General features: G+C 42.7%; 1 protein-coding gene and 1 pseudogene across 5 annotated transcripts in view; both read left to right on the top strand.

Moving 5' to 3' along the window:
- Window positions 1-5,666, top strand: part of LOC111974136 (myosin light chain kinase, smooth muscle) — a 96,584-nt gene extending 90,918 nt beyond the window's left edge. For all 5 annotated transcript variants that reach the window (XM_024001746.3, XM_024001770.3, XM_024001762.3 and 2 more), the window contains 5 exons: window positions 20-172; window positions 649-772; window positions 1,973-2,063; window positions 2,696-2,824; window positions 3,251-5,666. In XM_024001746.3, the coding sequence (XP_023857514.1) occupies window positions 20-172; window positions 649-772; window positions 1,973-2,063; window positions 2,696-2,824; window positions 3,251-3,483 (730 nt within the window). In that variant the 3' untranslated portion in view covers window positions 3,484-5,666. The remainder of the gene's footprint in view (window positions 1-19; window positions 173-648; window positions 773-1,972; window positions 2,064-2,695; window positions 2,825-3,250) is intronic.
- Window positions 5,667-20,515: 14,849 nt separating this feature from the next.
- LOC111974168 (formin-like protein 2) overlaps window positions 20,516-24,312 on the top strand; it is an 81,155-nt pseudogene continuing 77,358 nt past the window's right edge.

Below are 24,312 nucleotides of genomic sequence, written 5' to 3' on the forward strand. Positions count from 1 at the left end.
CCCCCTCTCCATCCCTCAGGGTGAGTGGCCTGTCCCCATTCATGGGGGATAACGACAACGAGACCCTTTCCAATGTGACCTCGGCCACCTGGGACTTTGAAGACGACGCCTTCGATGAGATCTCAGACCATGCCAAAGACTTCATTACCAACTTGCTGAAGAAAGATATGAAGTAAGCAACATGAGGCTCTCTGAAATATGGCTTGATTAAAGAGCCAGGTGTGTCCCAAATGGCACAATATTCCCTACAAAGTGCACTACTTTACCATACTTTATCATAAAGTAGTGTGCGGAATAGGATGGCATTTGGGTCAAAGCCCCAGTTCTGACATGATTTGAGTGTAAATGGCTTTGATCAGCCTGCCAGATGTCTCTGTTTAGATTGTTTAGGTGTCATATCTGTTATTTAGTCTCCTTTTGCCAACGTTTGCCTTGGACTCTGTATGCATCCCAAATGGCACCCTATTCCCCAAGTAGTGCACTACTTTTGACTAGGGCTCTGGTCAAAAGTAGTGCACTATATATGGAATATGACGCCATTTGGGACGTAGCCCCATATCTCGGTCCAAATCTCTATCTGATGTTTTGTAATACAGTGCGAATAAAGTCTTTGCGCCTCTCAATGTGCATGTGTCTCTGTGATCGTAGGGCTAGACTGACATGTGATCAGTGCTATGAGCACCCGTGGCTAAAACAAGACACTGGCAAAATGGAGGCCAAGAAGCTGTCCAAGGAGAGGATGAAGAAGTACATCTTGAGAAGGAAATGGCAGGTAGGTAAACAGCAGAACAGATCATGTACTGTGTCCCAAGTGGCACCCTATGAGCCTTGATCAAAAGTAGTGCACTATAGAATAGGGTGACATTTGGGGATGCAGACCATGTCTCCTGTTACAGATCAACATATGGCCATCCGTCTTAATCACAAGACGAGCGGTGTCCTAACATATTCATCCACCCAAACATGTTTGAGATTGAGAAACTGTGCTAGATCTAGCGCACAATGAGGTTTTGATAAAGTTCCCCTGTAAGAGACGCTACGAAAATCACTGTACTGTTGACTGGTAGCGTACTCTGAGCTTCTAAGTCCCTGCAGTTTAAACTCCTTCTTTGAGTGCTCACACATGAGCAAACCTCTCATTGTGTTAAACAGTCACCACGGAGGTCCATTATGTATTGCATGAGGTTGAAAAGTACAAACTGCGAGTATTACTTTGGAAAACTAGAACACAAAACAGTAGAGACGGTGAGAGATGTGGAGAGATGTCTGTTTGACCTGTGCTTTGTTTATAGTAGCAATGTTTTAGGATCATAGATTGCGTCCCGAATGGCAGCCAATGCCATATATAGCTCTGGTCAAAAGTAGTGCACTATAAATGGAATAGGGTGTCATTTGGGACACATTTATTCAGACCTGCTTTCCCCACGGTCAGCATGACATACACCAGTGGACAGTAGATCTGATCTGGTTCTACACATGGACTGAGATGGTGAATCAGATCAGATTGTGGAGAGGCCAACTTAACGAGTTTCTCCTGACGCAGACCAACACTCCTATCAGTGCCCTCTGACCTCTTCCTTCTCACACCAGTCTGTCCTCCAACACTTTCAAGTTCTGTTTCAGTCTCTCCATCCTTCATCCCTCTTATCATTCTCCATCTGTCTGCTGAACTCCCTCTGCATCTTTAGTCTTTGAGATTATGATGTCCCTCTGTAAATCAGTCAGGACTATCTTCATCAGGTTTCCCTCTGCGTCAACTCTGGCCTCTCCCTTATCTCCTTAATAGCCTGGCTGTGGGACACAGCCCTACTCTGTACTTCATGGCCAACTAACAGGCCATTTCTTATTGTTACAAACAAGGCCATTCATTCATGAGCGTCCTCTTAACATTTCTTGATGATGTCTATTCCTATACCCAGGACTGTTTGTATTGCGACAGAATGTAACGAGTGTGTCATTGATTTCATGGCAGAAAACCGGACATGCAGTGCGGGCCATCGGAAGACTGTCATCAATGGCGATGTTGGCGGGCGTCAGTGCCAAGAAAGGCTCCCCTACTGAAGGTGGCATGGCTTCTTCTTCTTTTTTTACCTCCTCCTGAATGTTCCAAACCTTTCTGTTGTACCACCGAGCAGGGGATGGCATTCAGCTATGGGTGTTTGTTTTATTAATGCCTCCCTGTGAACATTTGCCCTCTTTTCTTTGAAGCACTTTAGTTGGTACAGTTACTGGTGCTACCAGTGGAGCTGCTGCTCCTATTCAAACTCAAAGCAGTATATGTAACTTTTTTGGGCAACCTGACCAAATTCACATAGAAATGTGTAGTTATAGATCTATCAGTCTACTTGAAAGCAAGTCTAAGAAGCGGTAGATCTGTTCTATGTGTGCTAGTTCTATGCTTCCCCTTAAGTTTTGTTTTTGCGTCTTTTACTTTCGGTTTACTACACCAGATTCAAACTGCTGAAACAACAATATTTTTGGTTATGGAAAATATATTTCACAGCGGTTTAGATGGTACAATGATTCTCTACATTATACTTGCTTATTTTGTCACCATCAACTGAAATTAGGTGAACTATTAGTTTTAGCAACCAGGAAATGGCAGAGCGGATTTTTGCATAGTGCAACTTTAAGTTCAACTTGAGGCAAAATCAATGTGTAATTTTGTTTTCCCCCATTGTCCCATGTTTGATAGAGGACAACCAGTTCCTTGAATGCCTGGAGTATGAGGAGAAAACCCAGGTCAAGCCCACCTTCAGCTCAGTCATCAAGGATGTGGAGGTGGTGGAGGGGAGCGCAGCCAGATTTGACTGCAAGATCGAGGGTAACGTCTCACAACCTTCTCATTCACATGCATCACAATCTCCTAATTTACATGTACGTACGTCACAAGTGTTGAATCCATTCATCTGCTATGAAGTCCATCAACCAAACAATAGGAAGGACAATACATTTTTAGGAAGCAGCACACAGTGTAAGCTTTGCTCTCGATGGTTGTCCATAGACGTAGGTCAGTACACCAGGATTAAGGACAACAATGTCATCTGTTTCATCCCATTTGTGTTTCTAATGCCACCTACATCCTATGAATACCCAATGAGACACACCTTGCATCCCAAATCACACTCTATTCCCTATATAGTGCACTACTTTTGACCCGGGCCCGGGTCAAAAGTAGTGCACTATACAGGGAATAGGAGGTGCCATTTGAGACACATATACAGTATAAAGATTGTTTGTGTTTTCCCAGGCTACCCTGATCCAGAGGTGGTGTGGTACAAAGACGAACAGCCGATCAAGGAGACCCGCCACTTCCAGATTGATTACGACGAGGAGGGCAACTGCAGCCTGGTGATCTCGGAAGTGAACGGCGACGACGATGCCAAATACACTGTCAAGGCTGTCAACAGCCTGGGCGAGGCCACGTGCACAGCCGAACTCCTGGTGGAGGTGATGGAGGAAGAGGAGGAGGAGGAGGAATGAGCGGTACGACCGGTACAAGACTAACAGATGATATCCCCTGTGTTTAGCCTTTAATCTCTTCAATGGGTCGTTCCACCAATTAGGTGCTTTTCTAGTAGTGTAGCTTATTTCCTTGTGACGGGGAATGGAAGCATGTTGTGTGCAACAGGAAGGGGCAATTGAATGCAAGCTTCAAATAAATGTTTTTCCTGTTAAAACATTTCCAGCCTGTCTATCTACGGGGTAACAGGGTGGACATGTTCTTCTTGACCCGCTCAGTTTTCCACCACGAAACACCAGAAAATGTCCAAAAAGAGTAGAACCAGTTCACCTGCTTTTACACTGTGATTTGACTATTAGATGTTCAATGTTCCTTTTGAAAAACATATTTGAAAAGGAAGAGGATGCACAGATGGACAAAATGCAGAATTTTGGCACTTTAGCAAGTCTTTATTCATATTAGCCCTTTACACTGGCCTATATGGATAGGGCTAAGTTGAAATGTTTCTTACAGAAGGAATATGAAAAGCATATGCATAACCATGTTAGCGATTGAAAGGGAACAGTTTTGAGATGATGGCGAAATTAGTAGGCCAAAGATGACACAACAGTTCATCTGACGCAAGACTGAATCCAAACATTATACTGTTGGTTTTATGTGCGTTTTACATTTTAATGTGCTTTTTTTGTCACATTTGTTGATAACGAAATCTGAAAATACTCTGGATACATTCAGTAACATGATAAGAATATCCCTGGCAAATGTGGGCTAGGTGCAACGCAAGACATCGAAATGACAAGGGTTTGAGTGAGAGGACTAACTGGTGTCTTCAAGTGGCCACACACCTCTCCAAAGTGTACACTGTTCCTAAGAAATTGTAATGCACTTTTATGACCAAAAGGTTTTTTTTTGTTGTTTTTTTTGATCTCCTAGCTGTGCCTTTTGAGGAACTCGAGAAACATAATTGTAGTTGTTTTGTTTGGAACACAACCCTGCATCCAACATGACTAGCTAAGTTATAACACACGATATTACAGGGTTAGGCTTTCACAATGCAATTCAGGGAAGCCGATCCTCATTTTGCTGAGCATTGAAAGGAGTCGTGAGTGCATCCAGGTGTGTGCGCCGCGGCGAGTTTCTCACAATAAACAAACGGGCTCATTCTGCTCTGAACAACCACGGGTGTGACTCCATGGCGTCTTGTAGCTGTACGTCGAACATAGTGATCATGAACGTTGACACTGTTATATGACATGAGTCTTATGATATGGAAACGTGAACTGCACATTTGGACTCGTGGCTTGCTTGTACCGACGTCATGGCGGTTGCCCACTTAGCGGGAGGGATGGGGGCAACTTTTTGTTGGGCGAGGTGCTCAAGTTCGGAAAGGCTGTCAAGTCAAAACCCACACAGCGCTGCGAGTGTGAAGGGCTACGAATCAGATTGATTTCACTTTCCACGTGGTCTATTTTAAAGGGCACTTTGTTTAATATGACAGGCTTTTAAAAATAAAATATTTGTGTACAATTTCTACTTTAAATATCGAAGGGATGCAAAAGGCACTCATTTCGTGGAACGGCACTCATTTCGTGGAACGACCCTAAAAGCTGCGTCGCTAAGACACTCGCCTTCTCTGACACACTCAGAAATGGGGTTGACAATGGGCTCGATGACCTTTTGCTATGTTTGTGCACTTTCTTTTCTACTTACTTTTCAGTTATAGCAGATTTCAGATGTTAATATTTATAACATTACCTTGACATTAACCACATTCCAGCTGTTTGTGCTTTATCCATTTATTTAAAGGTATTTGATTTCCTTCAAGTTATCTACATTTTTCTTCCTCAACCAAACAAGCCCAAAGTGACTGGTGTGTTTGTTATTAGCATTATTTGCAATTACCCTGGGCTCTTCTAAGAATGTTTTTAAATTGTATTTTTATTTAAGCACAGAGTCATGTTATCATATTTGAGCATCAGTTTAGAGATCTTCCTTGCAAGCACGTGTCCACGATATTACAAATTTGCAATACTAAACAGACCAGTGAATTCTCACATCTATATTTGTTTTGTATTAGATGTATGTAGATTTATGTTTCTAACATTTTTATAAATGTATCATTTTGACAAACTGCAGATTACATGTAATGAGAACACTACAAGCGTAGTTACTCACAGTTACTAAATAAATGTTTATCACAAAATCATGCTGGTTGTATTGTGATTGGGATGAGGTTCCTATGGTGTTAGAAACTTGGGGAAATAATGTATTGATTGATTAAAATAAAAATACATAAAAAATATAAAAAATTACGGGACTGGATTGCACAATGATGTCAGACTTATTTCCGTTGTGGTCGCTAGATGCTTTTTTCCCCCAGAGGAGATCAAGTTTATGAATTTCCTGGCTGGGCTGTGGGACAGTGGATGTGCATTGATAAATAACAATTAACTGTTAATAGGCATTACCTGTGGATTATCGTGAATAAATAACGGCAATCAATCAATCAGCATACAGGATCCAAACCGTTTCATAATTCAAGTTTAAACATGAAACGTGCGCTTTGATTCAAGAAATATAAATCGTGCGGGGTGAATACAATGTCGTTCTCTCATTCTAAAAGTCCATTCCAGTGCAAGGTCGCTAATCTACATTGCTTTGGAATTCTTTCTCATCAAAAATCTTTACAGAACCTTTCCCCCTTCCTTCTCAAGACACAGTGGATAGGACCAGACATTTATTCTGACCTGCTTTCCCCACGGTCAGCATGACACACCAGTAGATCTGATCTGGTTCGACACATGGACTGAGATGGTGAATCACATCAGATTGTGGAGAAGCCAACTTAATGAGTTTCTCCTGACCCAGCCCAACACTCCTATCAGTGCCCTCTGACCTCTTCCTTCTCACACCGGTCTCCAACACTGAGTGAGCTTCGCTGAGCTCTTTTAAGTTCTGTTTCAGTCTCTCCATCCTTCATCCCTCTTATCATTCTCCATCTGTCTGCTGAACTCCCTCTGCATCTTTAGTCTTTTGAGATTATGATGTCCCTCTGTAAATCAGTCAGGACTATATTCATCAGGCTTCCCTCTGCGTCAACTCTGGCCTCTCCTGTATCTCCTTAATAGCCTGCCTGTGTCTCTCCTCTATCTCCATCTTCTCTTTAGTTCTGTCTCCCTCCCCAGCTCTTTTATTTTCTTTCTTATTTCAACTGTCTCTAATTCAGTTATTATTTCATGAAGTATCGTGATATCTCCCTTGAGCTTCTTAACTACGGCATCTTTCTTCAGATAGTTCTGCAGCTCCTTCTCAAGCTTCTGTGTCATCTCCCTTTCCTCACCCCTCTCTTCTGTATTATTCCCTCCATCTCTCCGACCTTGGCCTTTGCCTCCTGGTAGGTCTAACTGTTGTAGAAACACTCTCTGTTTCATGCCACTATCTCCTCTACCTGCTCCAGCAGATCTGAGACCTGAGTGACATGGGCCCTATCCTTAATGTTGAGGACATGGTACCTGCTCCCACGTTTCTCCACAAGCTGCTGGAGGTCCTGACCCCCTGCTTGGCGAAACTGCTCAGTGCTCTGCTCTTTCAGGCCGTCAGCATGGATGAATAGAATCAGTGTGTCCCCAACAACCCTCTGCAAACATCTCCTCCATTCTCTCCAGCAGCCCTTGGGGGGCTCCACTGGTACTGTATGACCAGGAGGAAGGCGGGGGTCCCGGGGCACACAGACAGCAAAGTCCCACATTCTGTCTCATCTTGATGATGGCGTCGGAGGAGATGGCTGCCGTTTTTACGGGCTCCTAACCAATTGTGCTATTGTGTTTTTTTCACGTTATTTGTAACCTATTTTGTACATAATGTTTCTGCCACCGTCTCTTATGACAGAAAATAGCTTCTGGGTATCAGGACACCGATTACTCACCTCGTACTGGACGAAGAGTTTTTCATTAAGGAGTCGGACGCAAAGGATTTACTTCAGACACCTGACAAGGCCCAAATAGCTGTCATTCGCATGAAGAAGAGACGGAGATATCGGGGACGTAGGTCGGGGTGCCTTGTAAGGATCTGACGGCGAGTGAGTAGTCTGGCTCTACCATCAGTCCTATTAGCCAACGTGCAATCATTGGATAATAAAATGGATGTGCACCGACCAAAACTATGCTACCAACGGGACACTAAAAACTGTAATATCTTATGTTTCACCGAGTCGTGGCTGAACGACGACATGGATAACATACAGCTGGCTGGGTTTTTGGTGCATCTATAGGGGTGGCGGTCTGTGTCTATTTGTAAATAACAGCTGGTGCACGAAATCTAATATTAAGGAAGTTTCGAGGTTTTGCTCGCCTGAGGTAGAGTATTTCATGATAAGCTGTAGACCACTATTTACCAAGAGAGTTTTAATTTATATTTTTTTGTAGCTGTCTATTTACCACTACAAACTGATGCTGGCACTAAGATGGCCTTATATGAGCTGTATAAGGCCATAACCAAACAAGGAAATGCTCACCCAGAGGCGGCACTCCTAGTGGCCGGGGACTTTATTGTAGGAAAACTTGTGTGTTTGAGGTGTTTGAGGCTGACTTACAACTAGGAAAAACGCACAGCACTGGCCAACACACAACACAGACCAACACACTCACTCTCTGTAGGTTGGACCACTTTTCAAAAATATTGTAAAACCCAGGGTAAGAAACATTAACTCACTGTTAATAACTCCACCCCTATAACAAAAAAATACATTAACTCACTGATTGGAGGATTCCACTCCATGCTGTTTCTCCTTCTCAGTGGGAGTGTGGAGTCTCTTCTCCCACTGTTACACAACACAAACCACTTAACACCCAGAACTGTTTGAGGTGTTGTAAGTCAGTCAAGATCAGGAAACAAAACATCGGGCAACGTGACTGGAGAAGTGTGCATAAGAATACACAGTCCTAAACAAATAATGCAGTTAAGTTAATGCAAAGCTTCTGTGACATAAGAATTGTTAGAATTTTGATACATAGCTGAATAGTTCCATCTCACCAAGTAGTTTTTCCTTTACTGGCATCCCATCCAGTAGTTATTTGATTTGTTTCTCCTGGTCTTGTAGTTGCTTGTTACTCTCCTGTAACTCCTTTCTAGATTCACTCAATGTCTTTCTCATCTCCTCTTGTTGCCTCTCTTTTCCCTCCAGTTGTTTTTCCATTTTTCCCACCTATGGAAAATACAATATTATGGATGATTATTTGATTATTAATAATATTAATTTGATGACCAAAATGTATGTTCTCTCCACTAGTTTTGTTCTCCACCTTGATATCTAATTAATTACCAATTTTGCGTTATTGATTTCTGATTGATTTGCCAAACAGATTTATTCAATCATCCATTCATCAATACAAAAAGCCTACCTGGTTAAATAAAGGTGATTTAAAAAAATATATATATATTGTAAAAAATATATACAAAAACCTTACAGAATTTGTTTTACTCATCCAGCCTCTCTGATGTCAACTGTCATCAGATTATCAACCATTATAAAATCAACAATAAAAGAACATTATCGATATTATTCAGTTCGACAGGTTAATTAATGACAATCAATACATCAGTTAAAGGTTCATTATTAAATTATTTATTGATTATCGTGCATGAATTAGTCTGGCAAACTGATATACATCATGTTCCCAGAACCAATCAATCTTCTCTCCTCCAGACTCTCCCACTTACCAAGCTCACCAGCCGATTCCTCCCTCTTCAGCTTGACCCCCTGGGTCTCACGTAGTAAATACTCTTGAGGCTGAACTAATGGTGGAAACCAGAGGTGTGTTATGTGTGGTAGACTACATCACTTGAATACAAGACGAGCAAGATACAGTGCATTAGACTACTCCAATAACTCAATCCTCTCTCATGTAGGGACTGTGGGCACCAGTGGGATCCGGTTAGCTTCATTAGGTTAATTAACAGCAAGTTTTTATTGGCCCATTTCTGGTAATGAACTTAATTAGGGGAAATGATGGGGTACTACGGTAGATATACTGTACAGTATTGTGGGAGGAGGCAGGGCTATGTAAACCCTTGTGGAGTTCAATAAACAAAACAGAGAAATAAGTAATTACTCACCCAAATACCGTTTTCCTAATTGTCCATTATTCAGGATGGAAATACATGAATAATGATAATGTAAAACAAAATGTATTCATTATTACCTTCAAATCAACATCTGTCATATTATCCAATTGAATGCCATAGTGTTTAGGTGTTTATAAACAGTATACTGTACTAGTGTTGTTATAGAGCACCATCGTGGACCGATAAATCCACCGTAGCCACCTCCTGCTGTTCTCCATGGATGAACTGACATACAGTGTGTAGAATCCATGATCTGACTCCCTGATGACTTTCAGCCTCTAACACACATTGCCTCTCTCCAGCTCCTGGGTGATCAGACTCACTCTGCCCTCATAGCCACTCCTCTCTGTCACCTGGCCACTCTTATACAGGTAAATACACTCTGCCCTCTTAAACCGCCCGATCGTCATGAGAACTGCACTGGTCTCAGGTGAGAGGTGACAGGACAAGGGGGACATCTTCACCGACATCAGCGCCCGTGTCATCTTCAGTGGTGATGAATTTAAACTAATCTGTTCAAGAGAAAACATTTCTGGTTTATTGACATTTCCATATTCACAAATATTCACCTAAACACAGCTCAATTAATAGCTACAATAGACATATAATGACAAGGATAATGTCAACTCTAAAATACGACACCTACAATCCAAGGCAGACATATTTATTTGAAGAATAAGAAGTACAACATGAATGCAGTGGGAATCTATGATGCAGAAGGAATTTAAAGGAGCTTGGGGGAGGAGTCACTGTGGAGCAGTAGAGCTGTTTCGCGCAGACACAAACACAGCTTCAACTCATTTCGAACAGTTGACATCCAAAGACACTGCTACACATAAAGAGACATTAAACCTCAAACTCCTTTGACTTTACATAATTGGGTTGGTATTGTTGTCAAAAAATGTGTAAGAAAAGCTAATAATGAATTCTAAATAATGACGGACTATGGACTCTGGACCAGGGACGTCACTAGACATTCAGAACATCCGGGGCTCAGCCCGACTGAAATCTTTCTTCCATGCGCTGTGCTCTCCAGACACCAAATAATCAACACTTCTTAATATTAATTCAATGGATTGTGGTCAGTAAACCCATGGAATATTGGTAAACATGGCTAAACATGGTATCTACAGTATTAACAAATACAGCAAAACTATATTGTCATTTTCCATGAAGACAAATGTTTGGAAAAATAAATAATCATTTTGTTACAATGTTTTCATAAACCATGTCCAATATTTAATTGGCAATAAAAAAAAAGCCTCATGTTGATTGATGTTGGTCACATTACTGCTAACTAATGTGAGCTAGTCAAGGTGCATGGACCGTGCAGTTCCAAAATAATCCAAATGGTGGGAGCCTAAACCACAAATTAATGGGGGGTTATAATATGTACAAAAGCATGCACCAAACACTCATGAAAATCATGATTTTATAATATTTATGGTAATAAATCTCAGATTCCAAGGTCAATTAGCTACAGGAGAATATTTATATCTAATTAATTACACAAAAAAATATACACCCACTCCAACACCCCTGCAGTAAACAACACTTCACAATTTTACACACGTCAAATAAAATCAAATGTTATTTGTCACATGCGCCGAATTCAACAGGTGTAGACTTTATAGTGAAACGCTTACTTACAAGCCCTTAATCAACAATGCCCTTTTAAGAATAATAAGTGTTAAGTAAAAAAAATAGATAAGTACATTTTTTAAATAAAAAATACTAATAATTGAAGAGCAGCAGTAAAATAACAATCGCGAGGCTATATACAGGGGGTAATGGTACAGAGTCAATGTGCGGGGGTACCGGTTAGTCGAGGTAATTGAGCTAATATGTAGATGTAGATAGAGTTAAAGTGACTATGCATAGATAATAAACAGAGAGTAGCAGCAATGCAAATAGTCTGGGTAGCCATTTGATTAGCTGTTCAGGAGTCTTATGGCTTGGGGGTAGAAGCTGTTAAGAAGTCTCTTGGACTTAGACTTGGCGGTTCGGTACTGCTTGCAGTGCGGTAGCAGAGAGAGCGGTCTATGACTAGGGTGGCTGGAGTCTTTGACAATTTTTAGAGCCTTCCTCTGACACCACCTGGTATAGAATTCCTGGAGGGCAGGAAGTGATGTACAGTCAGGATGTTCTTGATGGTGCAGCTGTAGAACCTTTTGAGGATCTGAGGACCCATGCCAAATCTTTTCAGTCTCCTGAGGGGGAATAGGCTTTGTTGTGCCCTCTTCATGACTGTCTTTGTGTGTTTGGACCATGATAGTTTGTTGTTGATGTGGACACCAAGGAACTTGAAGCTCTCAACCTGCTCCACTACAGCCCCATCGATGAGAATGGGGGCGTGCTCAGTCCTCCTTTTCCTGTAGTCCACAATCATCTCTTTTGTCTTGATCACGTTGAGGTCACCTCTTACCTTCACATGTCTTCACGTCTTCCCCTTTACATGTGTTCACATCACTAAGGACTTAACATGGTCCACATACATATCTGCACAGCGCCTCTTCCCCTCAGGAGGCTGAAGAGATTTCTCATGGGCCCTCAGATCCTCAACAGCTGCACCATTGAGAGCATCTTGACTGACTGCTGCACCTCATGGAACGGCAAATGCACCGCCCTCGACCGCAAGGCACTACAGAGGGTGGTGCGGATGACCCAGTACATCACTGGGGCTGAGCTCCACGCCATCCAGGACCTCTATATTAGGCGGCGTCAGAGGAATCCTCAAAATATTGCCAAAGACTTCAGCCACACAAGTCATGGATTGTTCTCTCTGCTACTGTCAGCAGTGGTACCAGAGCATCGGGTCTCAGACCAAAAGGCTCCGAGACAGCTTTATCCACACAAGAAGAACAGCAAGAAGATTGGTCCAATCAGCGTTGGTCCCATGTCACAAGTCGTTGAAACCGAAGGCAGCGGCATGCTTCTAAGCGGACAGGAGTAACTGCGAGAGGTTCGGAGCAGATTGACGTATGGAATAGCTTCGCTGCACTGGTGCCTGATCTACCTGCGCCTTCATTGCTGGGATTGCCTGTGTCTATGAGGATGGTGCTGACTCATACGACGCTGACTCCAGCAGCGGCTTCGTCGAGATCTCTGGATCTCTCTGGATCTGACGGGGCACTGTCTGCTGTGGGAGGTCTGGACCTATCGCTTCGTCGAGATCTCTGGATCTCTCTGGATCTGACGGGGCACTGTCTGCTGTGGGAGGTCTGGACCTATCGCTGCGAGCAGTGGGCCTACGCTATCTTGCTTCTCGTGGCCCCGTGAAAGGTTCAACGAATTGTGTGAGGGGTAGGAATGGGCAGATTTCTCCATTCCCGTCTCCGGCCGTTGTATTGGGTAGTTCAATGGTGAGAAATGTCTCAGTCCCTGGAGCTAAAACGTTGTGCTATCCAGGAGCATGAGTACAAGACATCAATAAGCTGCTTCCAAACATTTTAAATCAGCATCAGAAAATGTTGTCTACCATAGTTCATGTGCGATTCAACTACATTATGAAGGGCAGCTGAAAACAGCTGAAGATGTATTTTAAAGAACTGATTGAGTCACTGCTTGACACCAACAAACACCCCATAATATCTGTCCCTCTGCCCTCCCTAAATTGTGGCATTGAATGTTTCAGCAGACTTCATGCCCTCCATAACTGGCTACGAGACTATTGCAGCTCTGTGCGTGTAACTTTTACTGACAATTTTGATACCTTCTGGAAACAAAGGTTGTTTTATAAGGAGGATGGGATCCACCCAAATCATTTGGGTTCCTGGATCCTTTCACAGCATTATAAGGCTGTGTTGAGACAATGACTTATCAATGACCCAAGTCCAGCTCAGCTAATCCCTACCATTGTGTCGCTGAGTTGTCATAATGCTTCAGCAAATGTAGTGTATCCCACCAAGACACAATGTTAGCAACCTAATTTATGTCTCTCTTACTGCCCTGAATGCCTCTGCTCACCCCACAGCTATTGTATGCAGTAATCATGTGCCTATGAACCAGAGTTATACTGTTAGCACTGAGGCGGTGTGCCCTAGTAGGAAGTCCACTGTGTGCAGCTCACCCTGCACTAACATACAGTGGGGCAAAAAAGTATTTAGTCAGCCACCAATTGTGCAAGTTCTCCCACTTAAAAAGATGAGAGAGGCCTGTAATTTTCATCATATGTACACTTCAACTATGACAGACAAAATGAGAAAAAAGAATCCAATGCTGCAGAAATGTTAAAGCAGTATCCAAATCCATCGGATATAGTGATCACAATATAGTAGCCATATCTAGGAAAACCAAGCCTAATATAGTGTATAAGAGGTCATACGAGAAGTTTTGTAGTGATTCATATGTTGATGTAAATTATATTTGTTGGTCTGTGGTGTGTAATGAGGAGCAACCAGACCCTGCACTTGACACATTTATGAAATTGCGTATCCCAGTTACTAATAAGCATGCAGCCATTAAGAAAATGACTGTAAAAACAGTTAAATCTCCGTGAATTGATGAGGAATTGAAAAATGTTATGGTTGAGATGGATGCCGCAAAAAGGAATGGCCAGTAAGTCTGGCTGCACAATCGATTGGCAAATGTACTGCAAACTGAGTGACTAAACTGAATAAAAAGAAGAAGAAACTACACTATGAAACAAAGATAAATGACATAAAGAATGATAGTAAAAAGCTTTGGAGCAACTTAAATGAAATTCTGGGCAAAAAGGCAAACTCAGCTCTATCATTCATTGAATCAGATGGCTCATTCATCACAAAACCCACTGATATTGCCAACTACTTCAATGTTTTTTTTCATTGGCAAGATTAGCAAACTTTAAAAAACATGAGCTGGCACACACCCAGAATAATAATTTGTGTGGAGGGGCTGACTAACGGCGAATAAACTATAAACTATCAAAATAAAGAAAGTCGCACACTCCATGTATAATCTCCCAGCAATTTAATGGGTATTTACCAACGTTTCGGCATCACTGTGCCTTCCTGAGGCACAGTGATGCTGGAAATGTTGGTAAATACCCATTAAATTGCTGGGAGATTATACATGGAGTGTACGACTTTCTTTATTTTAATAGTTTAAAGATTAGCAAACTTGGCATGACATGCCAGCAACAAACGCTGACACTACACATCCAAGTATAACTGACCCAATTATGAATGAATTTTGAATTCCGTAAAGTGAGTGTGGAAGAAGTGAAAAAATGATTGTTGCCTATCAACAATGACAAGCCACCGGGGTCTGACAACTTGGATGGAAAATGACTGAGGATAATAGAGGACGGCAGCAGCTAATGGGGATCCATAATACTGTAAATACAAATACAAATACGCTGCTGCTACTTTGTTTTTTACTCTTAATATTCTTATTATTAATCCCAACGCCTAGTCACTTATAAGTCAAAATAAAGAAAAACCCTTGAATGAGTAGGTATGTCCAAACTTTTGACTGATACTGTATATATTCAACGTTTTTACCAAAGACTGCAGCTCAGGCTTGTACAAGAAATCTACAGACTTTCACCTTTACTCATATACACCCTTACAGGTAAACTCCTTCTCTCTCTAGTACCTCTCTCCCCTACTTCTACATGACGTAGCATGAAGACTGTAGTAAATCCTTTACTTATTATTCATAATCATATTAGGAGCCTATTAAGATACTCGTGTACAACTGTGAGAAGTTCAGCAACATTCAGTCCAGTTTATTGCCAGCAGATAATAAAGTCTGATTGATTCTTGAGGCTTGGCTCTGTGTATTCTTGTTCCAAAGATCAGTGACCATGTGACAAACGCATCAACTCAACCGAGGATCAACTTTGATCACAGATCACACTATACAATTTATTGTCACCTGCTGGCATTAAGTACTGTGTGTGTGTTATTTTGATGCCAGCAACCACTGCAGCCTAGCCCTGTCAGATGAACCCTGTCAGCTCTGGGATTCAGACAGGAACACCTCTCAACCTTGAGGCTACCAGCACAGCCTTGTGCTTTTCTTGCATACATTTCCTCTGAGGATGAGAACTGGGTGCACATGCAAAAAGTAATAGCCTTTTTTCTAACTTTTCAAAACATTGATTTATCTATATAAAATTTACCAGAGTAATCATGTTCAAGTAATAGGCACTGTATGTATGTCATGAAATGCATAACTCATAACTTCTTCACTGTAGAGATGCATTTAAAGTTTCAACGTGAAACCTTGATTTATTGATATTGTGGGGTAAATACAGTGTGGTTCTCGCTCTGCTAATAGTAGACTTCCTCTAAGTCCCAACAAAAGTATCATCTTTAGAGTTCTCAGTCTCTGACTCCTCCAGGTCACCCCCCCCCCCCCCCCAGTCCCACTGTTGTTCATTTGATGAAGATTGAATGCCAAGACTATCCTTACCAATACAGAAAACCGATCACGTAACAAAAAACAGATTACCCTTGTGTTGTCAAGTATCTGAATTGTCATTAGGTAAATAGTAACAAATTATCTTGGAATGGATGCAGTTCTTATTAAATTCCAATTACTCTATACTGGGAGTGGTTACGTCCCAAATGGCACCCTGTTCCCAATGAAGCCCATGGGAAAAGTAGTGCACTATAGAGAGAGTAGGGTGCTATTTGGGACGCACAATTGTATGTCGCCTGTAGCAGTTCCATTGCAGAGAGTAGCTGAACCATTACAAACATAACTCAGCAGAAATACTATTAGGGAGCCCTAGCTCTGAAAATAGCTTCCTCAGGCTTATCTGGATGACTCACAACAGATGAGTTTCAGTACCACCACGTTAGACTGGCATACACACTGGCAGGTCTACGAAACAACGTTTAGTGCTAGTTATGTTTTAAATGTTCCTTCTTGCTGTGTGAATCACATTTAAATATATAATATTTCCTCCAAAGTAGTGTGAATGCTGTGTTTTGCATCTTTATTTTATTTCCCCTGTAATACACTTTATATGCACTAGAGGGCCTCTTCATTCTATGATGCATCTGACATTAAGTTCTCAGTTTAGAATTTACAACACTCAGACAAGATATGTGTAAAGCCTTCATTCAGCTGGAAACTTTAACAAGCCCAATATTCTGTCCACAATGCTTAATTGGCCTGAAAATGATCACTTCCAACCTCCTATACCACTGTTTACTCTGAACTAAAATGGGCCTTTCGAAATGTCAAATTGTATTTATGTTTATAGCACAGGAGGTTGGTGGCACCTTAACTGGGGAGAACAGGCTCGTGGTATTGACTGGAGCAGAATAGGTGGAATGGTATCAAATACATCGAACACATGGTTTCCATGGTTTCCAGGTGTTTGATGCCATTCCATTTGCTCCGTTCCGGCCTTTATTATAAGCCGTTCTCCCGACAGCAGCCTCCTGTGGTTTATAGAATGACCTGAGTGGAGTCCCTATGTGGGTGATGTGTAAAATCTTGCCCACTGATCAACAGACAACTTTGGGGTTAAGGAGGGTTGCAAACTCTGGCTCTGTCGTGGCTCTACCACAATGTTCTCTTTGTGCCACGTCTTCTCCCTCTCTCATGAGCACTCTGACGTTTAAGAACACTACTTCCTTTAGCTTTGTAGACAAATTTAGCAACATCTGTGAAATGGTGTCCCTGGGAGATTCCTGGCACAGAGATTTGATTGTGCTCTCTTTATTTTGGGCATCTGTTTGGCATTTTACATTTCCTCGCGGTGCACTTTGGGCCCTCTTAGGATTGCCTTAGTGGGGATTTCTCTAGGCCTTGCAGCACTGAGCAGCTGTGGGGTGTATCCCCCCTGAAGCATTGTATTCTCCCATTCTTCTATGTGGATTAGGCCAAAAGAGCCTTCTCTGGAGGTGTCTATTAGGTCATTATTCACTGTGACACAAAACATATACTATAGTGTTTAGCCTAGCAGTTGTCATAGAAAAACATGTTTTTGCCTATTTAGCCTCTCTTCTCTTCAGTTCCAGAGGACTACTAATCAAATGGCTACCCAGACTATTTACATTGCCCCCCACCCCCCACCCCCATCTACGCTGCTGCTACTCTCTGTTATTATCTATGCATAGTCACTTTAAAATCTCTACCTACATGTACATATTATCTCAATTACCTCGACACCGGTGCCCCCGCACATTGACTCTGTACCGGTACCCCCTGTATATAGCCACGCTATTGTTATTTACTGCTGCTCTTTAATTGTTTGTTATTCTTATCTCTTACTTTTTTTAAATGTATTTTCTTAAAACGGCATTGTTGGTTAAGGGCTTAGGGGTAAGTATTGCACTGTAAGGTCTACACCAGTTGTATTCGGAGCATGTGACAAATACAATTTGATTTGATTTGACTACTGACACCCTGTCTCCCTGCCTTTCTCAGCCAGCTGAGGCCCTGTCATGTCTGCAACCACCCCCGCCCTCCACCAGGAAATCAATGTCTCTCATTCCCATCTCCATCCACACACACACACACACACACACACACACACACACACACACACACACACACACACACACACACACACACACACCATCTACTGTGCGCTGCCTCATCATCAGCTGCAGCATCGTGTCTGTGTCTATCCCACTCACTCCACAGCATTGGCTGCTCTCCACGGCAGACGTCTGAGAGAGACCCTGCTATTGTTGACTGGTGTTGGTATGTTCATTGTTGTGTCTTTTACAGGCATAGCTCTGCTGAGCACTGCTGTTCTGTATGTTCATTGGTTCATTTGTGGCGTTTTGTGTACAGAATAATAGGCGAGTTGTTGAGCCCCTAAGGCCTAAAAAGAAAGGCCAATTATTATAGCTATGTGATGAAGGTTATAATATTATGTAAAATAAAGGGCATGATTGTAATGACAATGTTATTGAGATAGGCTTGCTGGTTTTGAAACAGGTATTAGAATTGTTGTTGTATGCCTGCAATGAGTTGCAAAGGGAAAAAATCTGTAACTTCAAATATTGCACATTTACACATTTAACACTGCATGACCAAAAGTATGCTCGTCGAACATCTCATTCTAAAATCGTGGGCATGGAGTTGGTCCCCCTTTTGCTGCTATAACAGCCTGCACTCTTCTGGGAAGGCTTTCCACTAGATGTTGGAACATTTCTGCGGGGACTTTCTTCCATTCAGCCACAAAGAGCATTAGTGAGGTCGGGCACTGATGTTGAGCGATTAGGCCTGGCTCGCAGTCGGTGTTCCAATTCATCCCAAAGGTTTTTGATGGGGTTGAGGTCAAGGGTCTGTGCAGGCCAGTCAAGTTCTTCCACACCGATCTTGACAAACAATTTCTGTATGGACCTTGTTTTGTGTCCGGGGGCATTGTCATGCTGAAAAAGGAAAGGACCTTCCCCAAACTGTTGCACAAATTTGGAAGAACAGAATCGTCTAGAATGTCATTGTATGTTGTAGCGTTAAGATTCCCCTTCAATGGAACAAAGGGGCCTAGCCCGAACCATGAAAAACAGCCCCAGACCATTATTCCTCCCTCATCAAACTGTACAGTTGGCACTATGCATTGTGGCAGGTAGTGTTCTCCTGGCATCCGCCAAAACCAGATTTGTCCGTCCTACTGCCAGATGGTGAAGCGTGATTAATCACTCCAGAGAATGCGTTTCCACTGCTCCAGATTCCAATGGCAGTGAGCTTTACTCCACTCCAGTTGACGCTTGGCATGGTGATCTTAGGCTTGTGTGCAGTTCTTGTGCTGACGTTGTTAACAGAGGCAGTATGGAACTCGGTAGTGAGTGTTGCAACCGAGGACAGATGATTTTATGTGCTATGTGCTTTAGCACTCGCCGGTCCCGTTCTGTGAGTTGTGTGGCCTACCACTTCGCGGCTGGGCTGTTGTTGCTCCTAGACGTTTCTACTTCACAGCAACAGCACTTACAGTTGACCAGGGCAGCTCTAGCAGGGCAGAAATTTGACGAACTGACTTGTTGGAATGGTGGCATCCTATGACAGTGGCATGTTGAAAGTCACTGAGCTCTTCAGTAAGGCCATTCTACTGCCAATGTTTGTCTATGGAGATTGCATGGCTGTGTGCTCGATTGTATGCACCTGTCAGCAACGGGTGTGGCTGTGAAATAGCCGAATCCACTCATTTTAAGGGTTGTCTACATACTTTTGTATATATAGTGTACTTTTTCACAAAAAAGTCATGCTTTGCCCATGTTGTAGCCTAAAATGTCACTTTCATCAACTGACTCAGTGACAGTAATCAAGCCAGTAAAAATCCTGCTTAATCACTTATCTCGATAATAAAGGTTGAATGGCGAGAAACCAAACAGAGAAGGAGAATGTCAGAACGGGTAAGTCGCCAACAACACAATTTGGAGCATTTAATGGTATGAGGTCAGCCTCTCTCTGCATTGTGTCCCTGATGCGATGTGTGTAGCCAGCTGACCGCTAATATGACATGACTGACGTTCTGTTGTATCAGGCTGTGTTGTTCAATAATGCCACTGTGCATCTGGAGAACCTCTGCTCTCCATGGAAACTCTCCCCGAGCTGATGTCATCCTCTCAAAAGCAATGGGACTCCACCCTGTTAGCAACACATTATCTTATATCTTCTAATAAGGAGTAGAAGTAGGCCCAATAGATTGTTTAGCCTTTTTTTCTCTCAACCTCCAGCATAGTGAATATTCTATCCCATGCCTATCTATTATGGCTGTAAATGAAGATTTCCCAATTATCCTAATTATTCGGGGCTATGAGGCTTAAATACTGGACTTGGATTAGTGTAATTGTAATTAGTGTTTTAGATTAGGTAAATTGGTTGTAATAAGGTTGTTATACACAGGTTATACACCATGAACGGGTCTGCATCTACCAGCATGCAACTCTACACAACATCGTCTCCTTAACTACGCTTTTGGCAAAGCCAAATAGAAGGCTTGTCTCTGAAAGGGCTCATTGTGTAGAGATGTGATTGTGTGTGTGTGCTGTGTATCGGTGACGTATGAGTAGACTAGACTCTTTACTGTATTCGTTGGTCAGCACTGCAGAGATTAGCTTGCTACACAGACAGGGATTCCTAAACCTGAATCATGCACATCGTCATTACAACTAAATGGGAGTGGAGCAGAAATTGTGCAATATATGGATAGATTTATTTGGTCCTATAAATATTGCGCGTTTGTTGCTTCGATTCAAGTTTCCACCAAGTCCCCCATTCCATTATAATGCTTCACGAGGACTCGGCTCTTTGGAACCATCGTGATGTGCTGATTTCCTCACGTGTGTTTTCTGTTAAAGTGGTGAGGCTGGGATAAAACAGGTATATTTGCGAACAAGAGGCATTTGCGCGGGTACATTTGTTTCGTTTTTTTTTAACTTGCTGTGATTTCTGAAGTCGAGGAGGAAGGTGTAACGTTAGATAGTTGTAGTTGTGATCCAGCCAAACCAAGCTGAAACATGGGGAACGCAGGGAGTATGGACCAACAAACTGATTTCAGGGGACATAACATGCCTCTGAAGCTGCCTATGCCGGAGCCAGGTGAATTGGAGGAGAGATTCGCAGTCGTTTTGGTATGTTCACAAATTCAAAGTACTTTCTTATCGAACCCTGATAAGTTTCCCATTTGTCTTTCGCCATTCCTACTTTGCGCTGGCACGACAGCTGTGTTGGTCTGACCGTTACCTAGCTACTCAGCTCAGTCATCCTCTCAACTCAAATCAAGCCTGTTCCATCTTTTGTGTTTAGCTACAGTAGCTAGCTAAATTGGAATATCATGATGAGATAGACGTTGCAGCAATTTGTCTCATATATTTTTATTTTTTACATTTTTATTTGGTTACTTGACATGCTTTTTCATTGATCGCATCAACTAATCAATGAATTGTTGGGAGAGGGTAGAAAACCAAATGAACAAAATCTGCCACGCAAATTAATCAGAAAACCACACAATCTAAGAATCTATCTAGTAGTCTGTTAAGTCAATTACCTTTGTTTTAGTGGGGGGCGGTGAAGTTATACATGAAGGAAACTGAACTCTACTCAGCAAGTTTACTCCCTTGTTGATTCGATATGTAAACCTCAGCAATTTAAGTAGGACAGCTGTTTGTTTGCCCCATCGGCCCTATCTTGCAAATTCGAAAATGCCTTTCCGAGTGGGACATTCAGTGTTCAGTGAGAATGTTTGTTTATCAGCCTGTATATGCCAAGGCTAGGTTTAATTGTACCTACGCGGCTTCTGTAAATGTGATGTGTTAGCCAACTGTGTATACTAAAGAACCATTTGAACAGTTAGCTGTCTTGACAAAATTAGTAACCTAGCTAGTTGATTTAGGCTAATTCTGCTCAATTAATCTAATCTTCCATTTTCTGTACTTTAAGCTAATACATACATTGCTTACTATACTACACATTTGCAGTGTTTCAGCATCCTAAAACATGGCATTACATTCTAAGCATAACACAACATAGCCTGTTCAGAGATTCTGGGGGGGGGGGGGGGGGTAGATCAGTGAAGGGCTCAGGGGTGTAAACCCTGGTTTTGTGAGGTCAGATGTGGGTCAGACATTGTTGTAGTTAGACCTAATACTCCACTAAAAGGTGGCTAGGTGGCTCTGTTGTGGGACCTGGCCGCATGCAACACAATAAGCCCAACACAGACCTACTAAGAAGGTTATGCAGTGCCATGTGACTTCAGAGCTCCTGCACCTTACCTGTCAGAAGGAACGGTTTGATTTAAGAGGGAAAAACTGTAACTTAGCCTGTTTTACTCTGTGTTTCTGTGTTTTCTAATGTATTATGCCTTGGGCTATGGTCTGTTTCTCTGTTTGCTGACGGTGCTGGCCCAAGCCATTTAGACTGTTATTAGGCTACCTAATGGAGCAATTGTTTTTTACGTGGGAGTCACTAATACATGTCACAGTGTTCTCGTTGGGGTGTAATTGCTGCATGTTTCGGCGGAGCGGGAGGCAGGGAGCAGACCTCTGGCCAGAGGGGTGCCCTTACAAAAAAAGATAACAGTTCTGAAACTGCAGTAAAAGTGCAGTAACTGCAGTCGACTGTGTTATTTTGGACTCAGTAATTGCAGCCTACTGCAGTTCTACTGCATTCTAACTACAGTTATACTACGGTGTACTGCAGTAATACTGCACTCTGACGGCAATCTTTTTTCGTAAGGGTGTGCGTCCCAAATGGCACCCTATTCCCTATATAATGCACTACTTTTGACCAGAACTCTATGGGCCCTGGTCAAAAGTAGTGCACTATGGAATAGAGTGCCATTTGAGACACAGCCAGGGTTGACGTCACACTGCCTAGGCCTACCAGGGGATTGAAGGCTTCTTCCTAATCCCGTCTGCTTTTAGGATAACCTGGCTGCTTTTCATGATCTGTGAACAACACCAAGGAATGCCAGGCTTGAACGCCTGCCTGGCCTCCTTTTCAACTAACAAGCCTAAAAAAGTAGGCTAGAGGAACCAAATGTAACCACTTTACGACACTATAGGAAGGATACTGTATCATTGAGTTCACTGAAACAGTTAGTTGTCGGTTAGCTTTTCCCGACACGCTCATTACCTGTATTTATTTTCCCCTGTAAAGGTCATTGATGGACTAATGAGTCATACTCTAAACGTATCCTATTAGTTAATGCTACTTGCTGAATCCCTTAAACACAGGCTAAAATAACACAGTGGACACATTGGGTCTGGTTGCACCAGGAGTGATCAGTCGCTCACTGAAGAGGGATGGATGTGAGAATGAAGGAGTACCAGCTAGAATGGAGCCTTGGGCGAGTTTAGCGTTTTAATCACCAGCACAGCGTTATTTACTGCTATTTAAGCCCCGCTGATTGTCAGTAATGCCCGCTGGCCGGCGGCGCCATGAATTGCCCGAGTGAGCGTGTGACTCAGATGATTGTGTCACTTCAGCCTGCAAGGCTAATGATTGAAAAACTGTATTGGGCCCCTCAATGATTGATCCAATACCACCATGCATCGTTCACTGATGGATAAGCATGGGTTAAACTGCAACAAGCAGAGGAGCAGTCAGTAGGAGGATGACGGTTTCACGGATTGGATGCTATCACTGACGATTTTTTCTTCTTCGCCAACGCGCAAAATCATTCCAATCAGTGTAAGTAGGGCTTATGTAAAACAGGCTACTTCTTTGATAAAACAGATGTTTTCTACAGCTGCACCACCGAGAGCATCCTGACTGGTTGCATCACTGCCTGGTACGGCAATTGCTCGGCCTCCGACCACAAGGCGCTATAGAGGGTAGTGCGTACGGCCCAGTGTATCACTGGGGCTAAGCTGCCTGCCATCCAGGACCTCTACACCAGGCGGTGTCAGAGGAAGGCCCTAAAAATTGTCAAAGACTCCAGCCACCCCAGTCATAGACTGTTCTCTCTACTACCGCACGGCAAGCGGTACCGGAGTGCCAAGTCTAGGACAAAAAGGCTTCTCAACAGTCTTTACCCCCGAGCCATAAGACTCTTGAACAGGTAATCAAATGGCTACCCGGACTATTTGCATTGTGTGCCCCCCCAGCCCATATTCTATGCTGCTGCTACTTTCTGTTTATCATATATGCACAGTCACTTTAACTATACATTCAAGTACATATGTACATACTATCTCAATTGGCCCGACCAACCAGTGCTCCCGCACATTGGCTAACCGGGCTATCTGCATTGTGTCCCGCCACCCATCACCCGCCAACCTCTCTTTACGCTAGTGCTACTCTCTGTTCATCATATATGCATAGTCACT

Source organism: Salvelinus sp. IW2-2015, linkage group LG2 (genome assembly GCF_002910315.2).
Source record: "Salvelinus sp. IW2-2015 linkage group LG2, ASM291031v2, whole genome shotgun sequence".
Lineage (NCBI taxonomy): Eukaryota > Metazoa > Chordata > Actinopteri > Salmoniformes > Salmonidae > Salvelinus > Salvelinus sp. IW2-2015.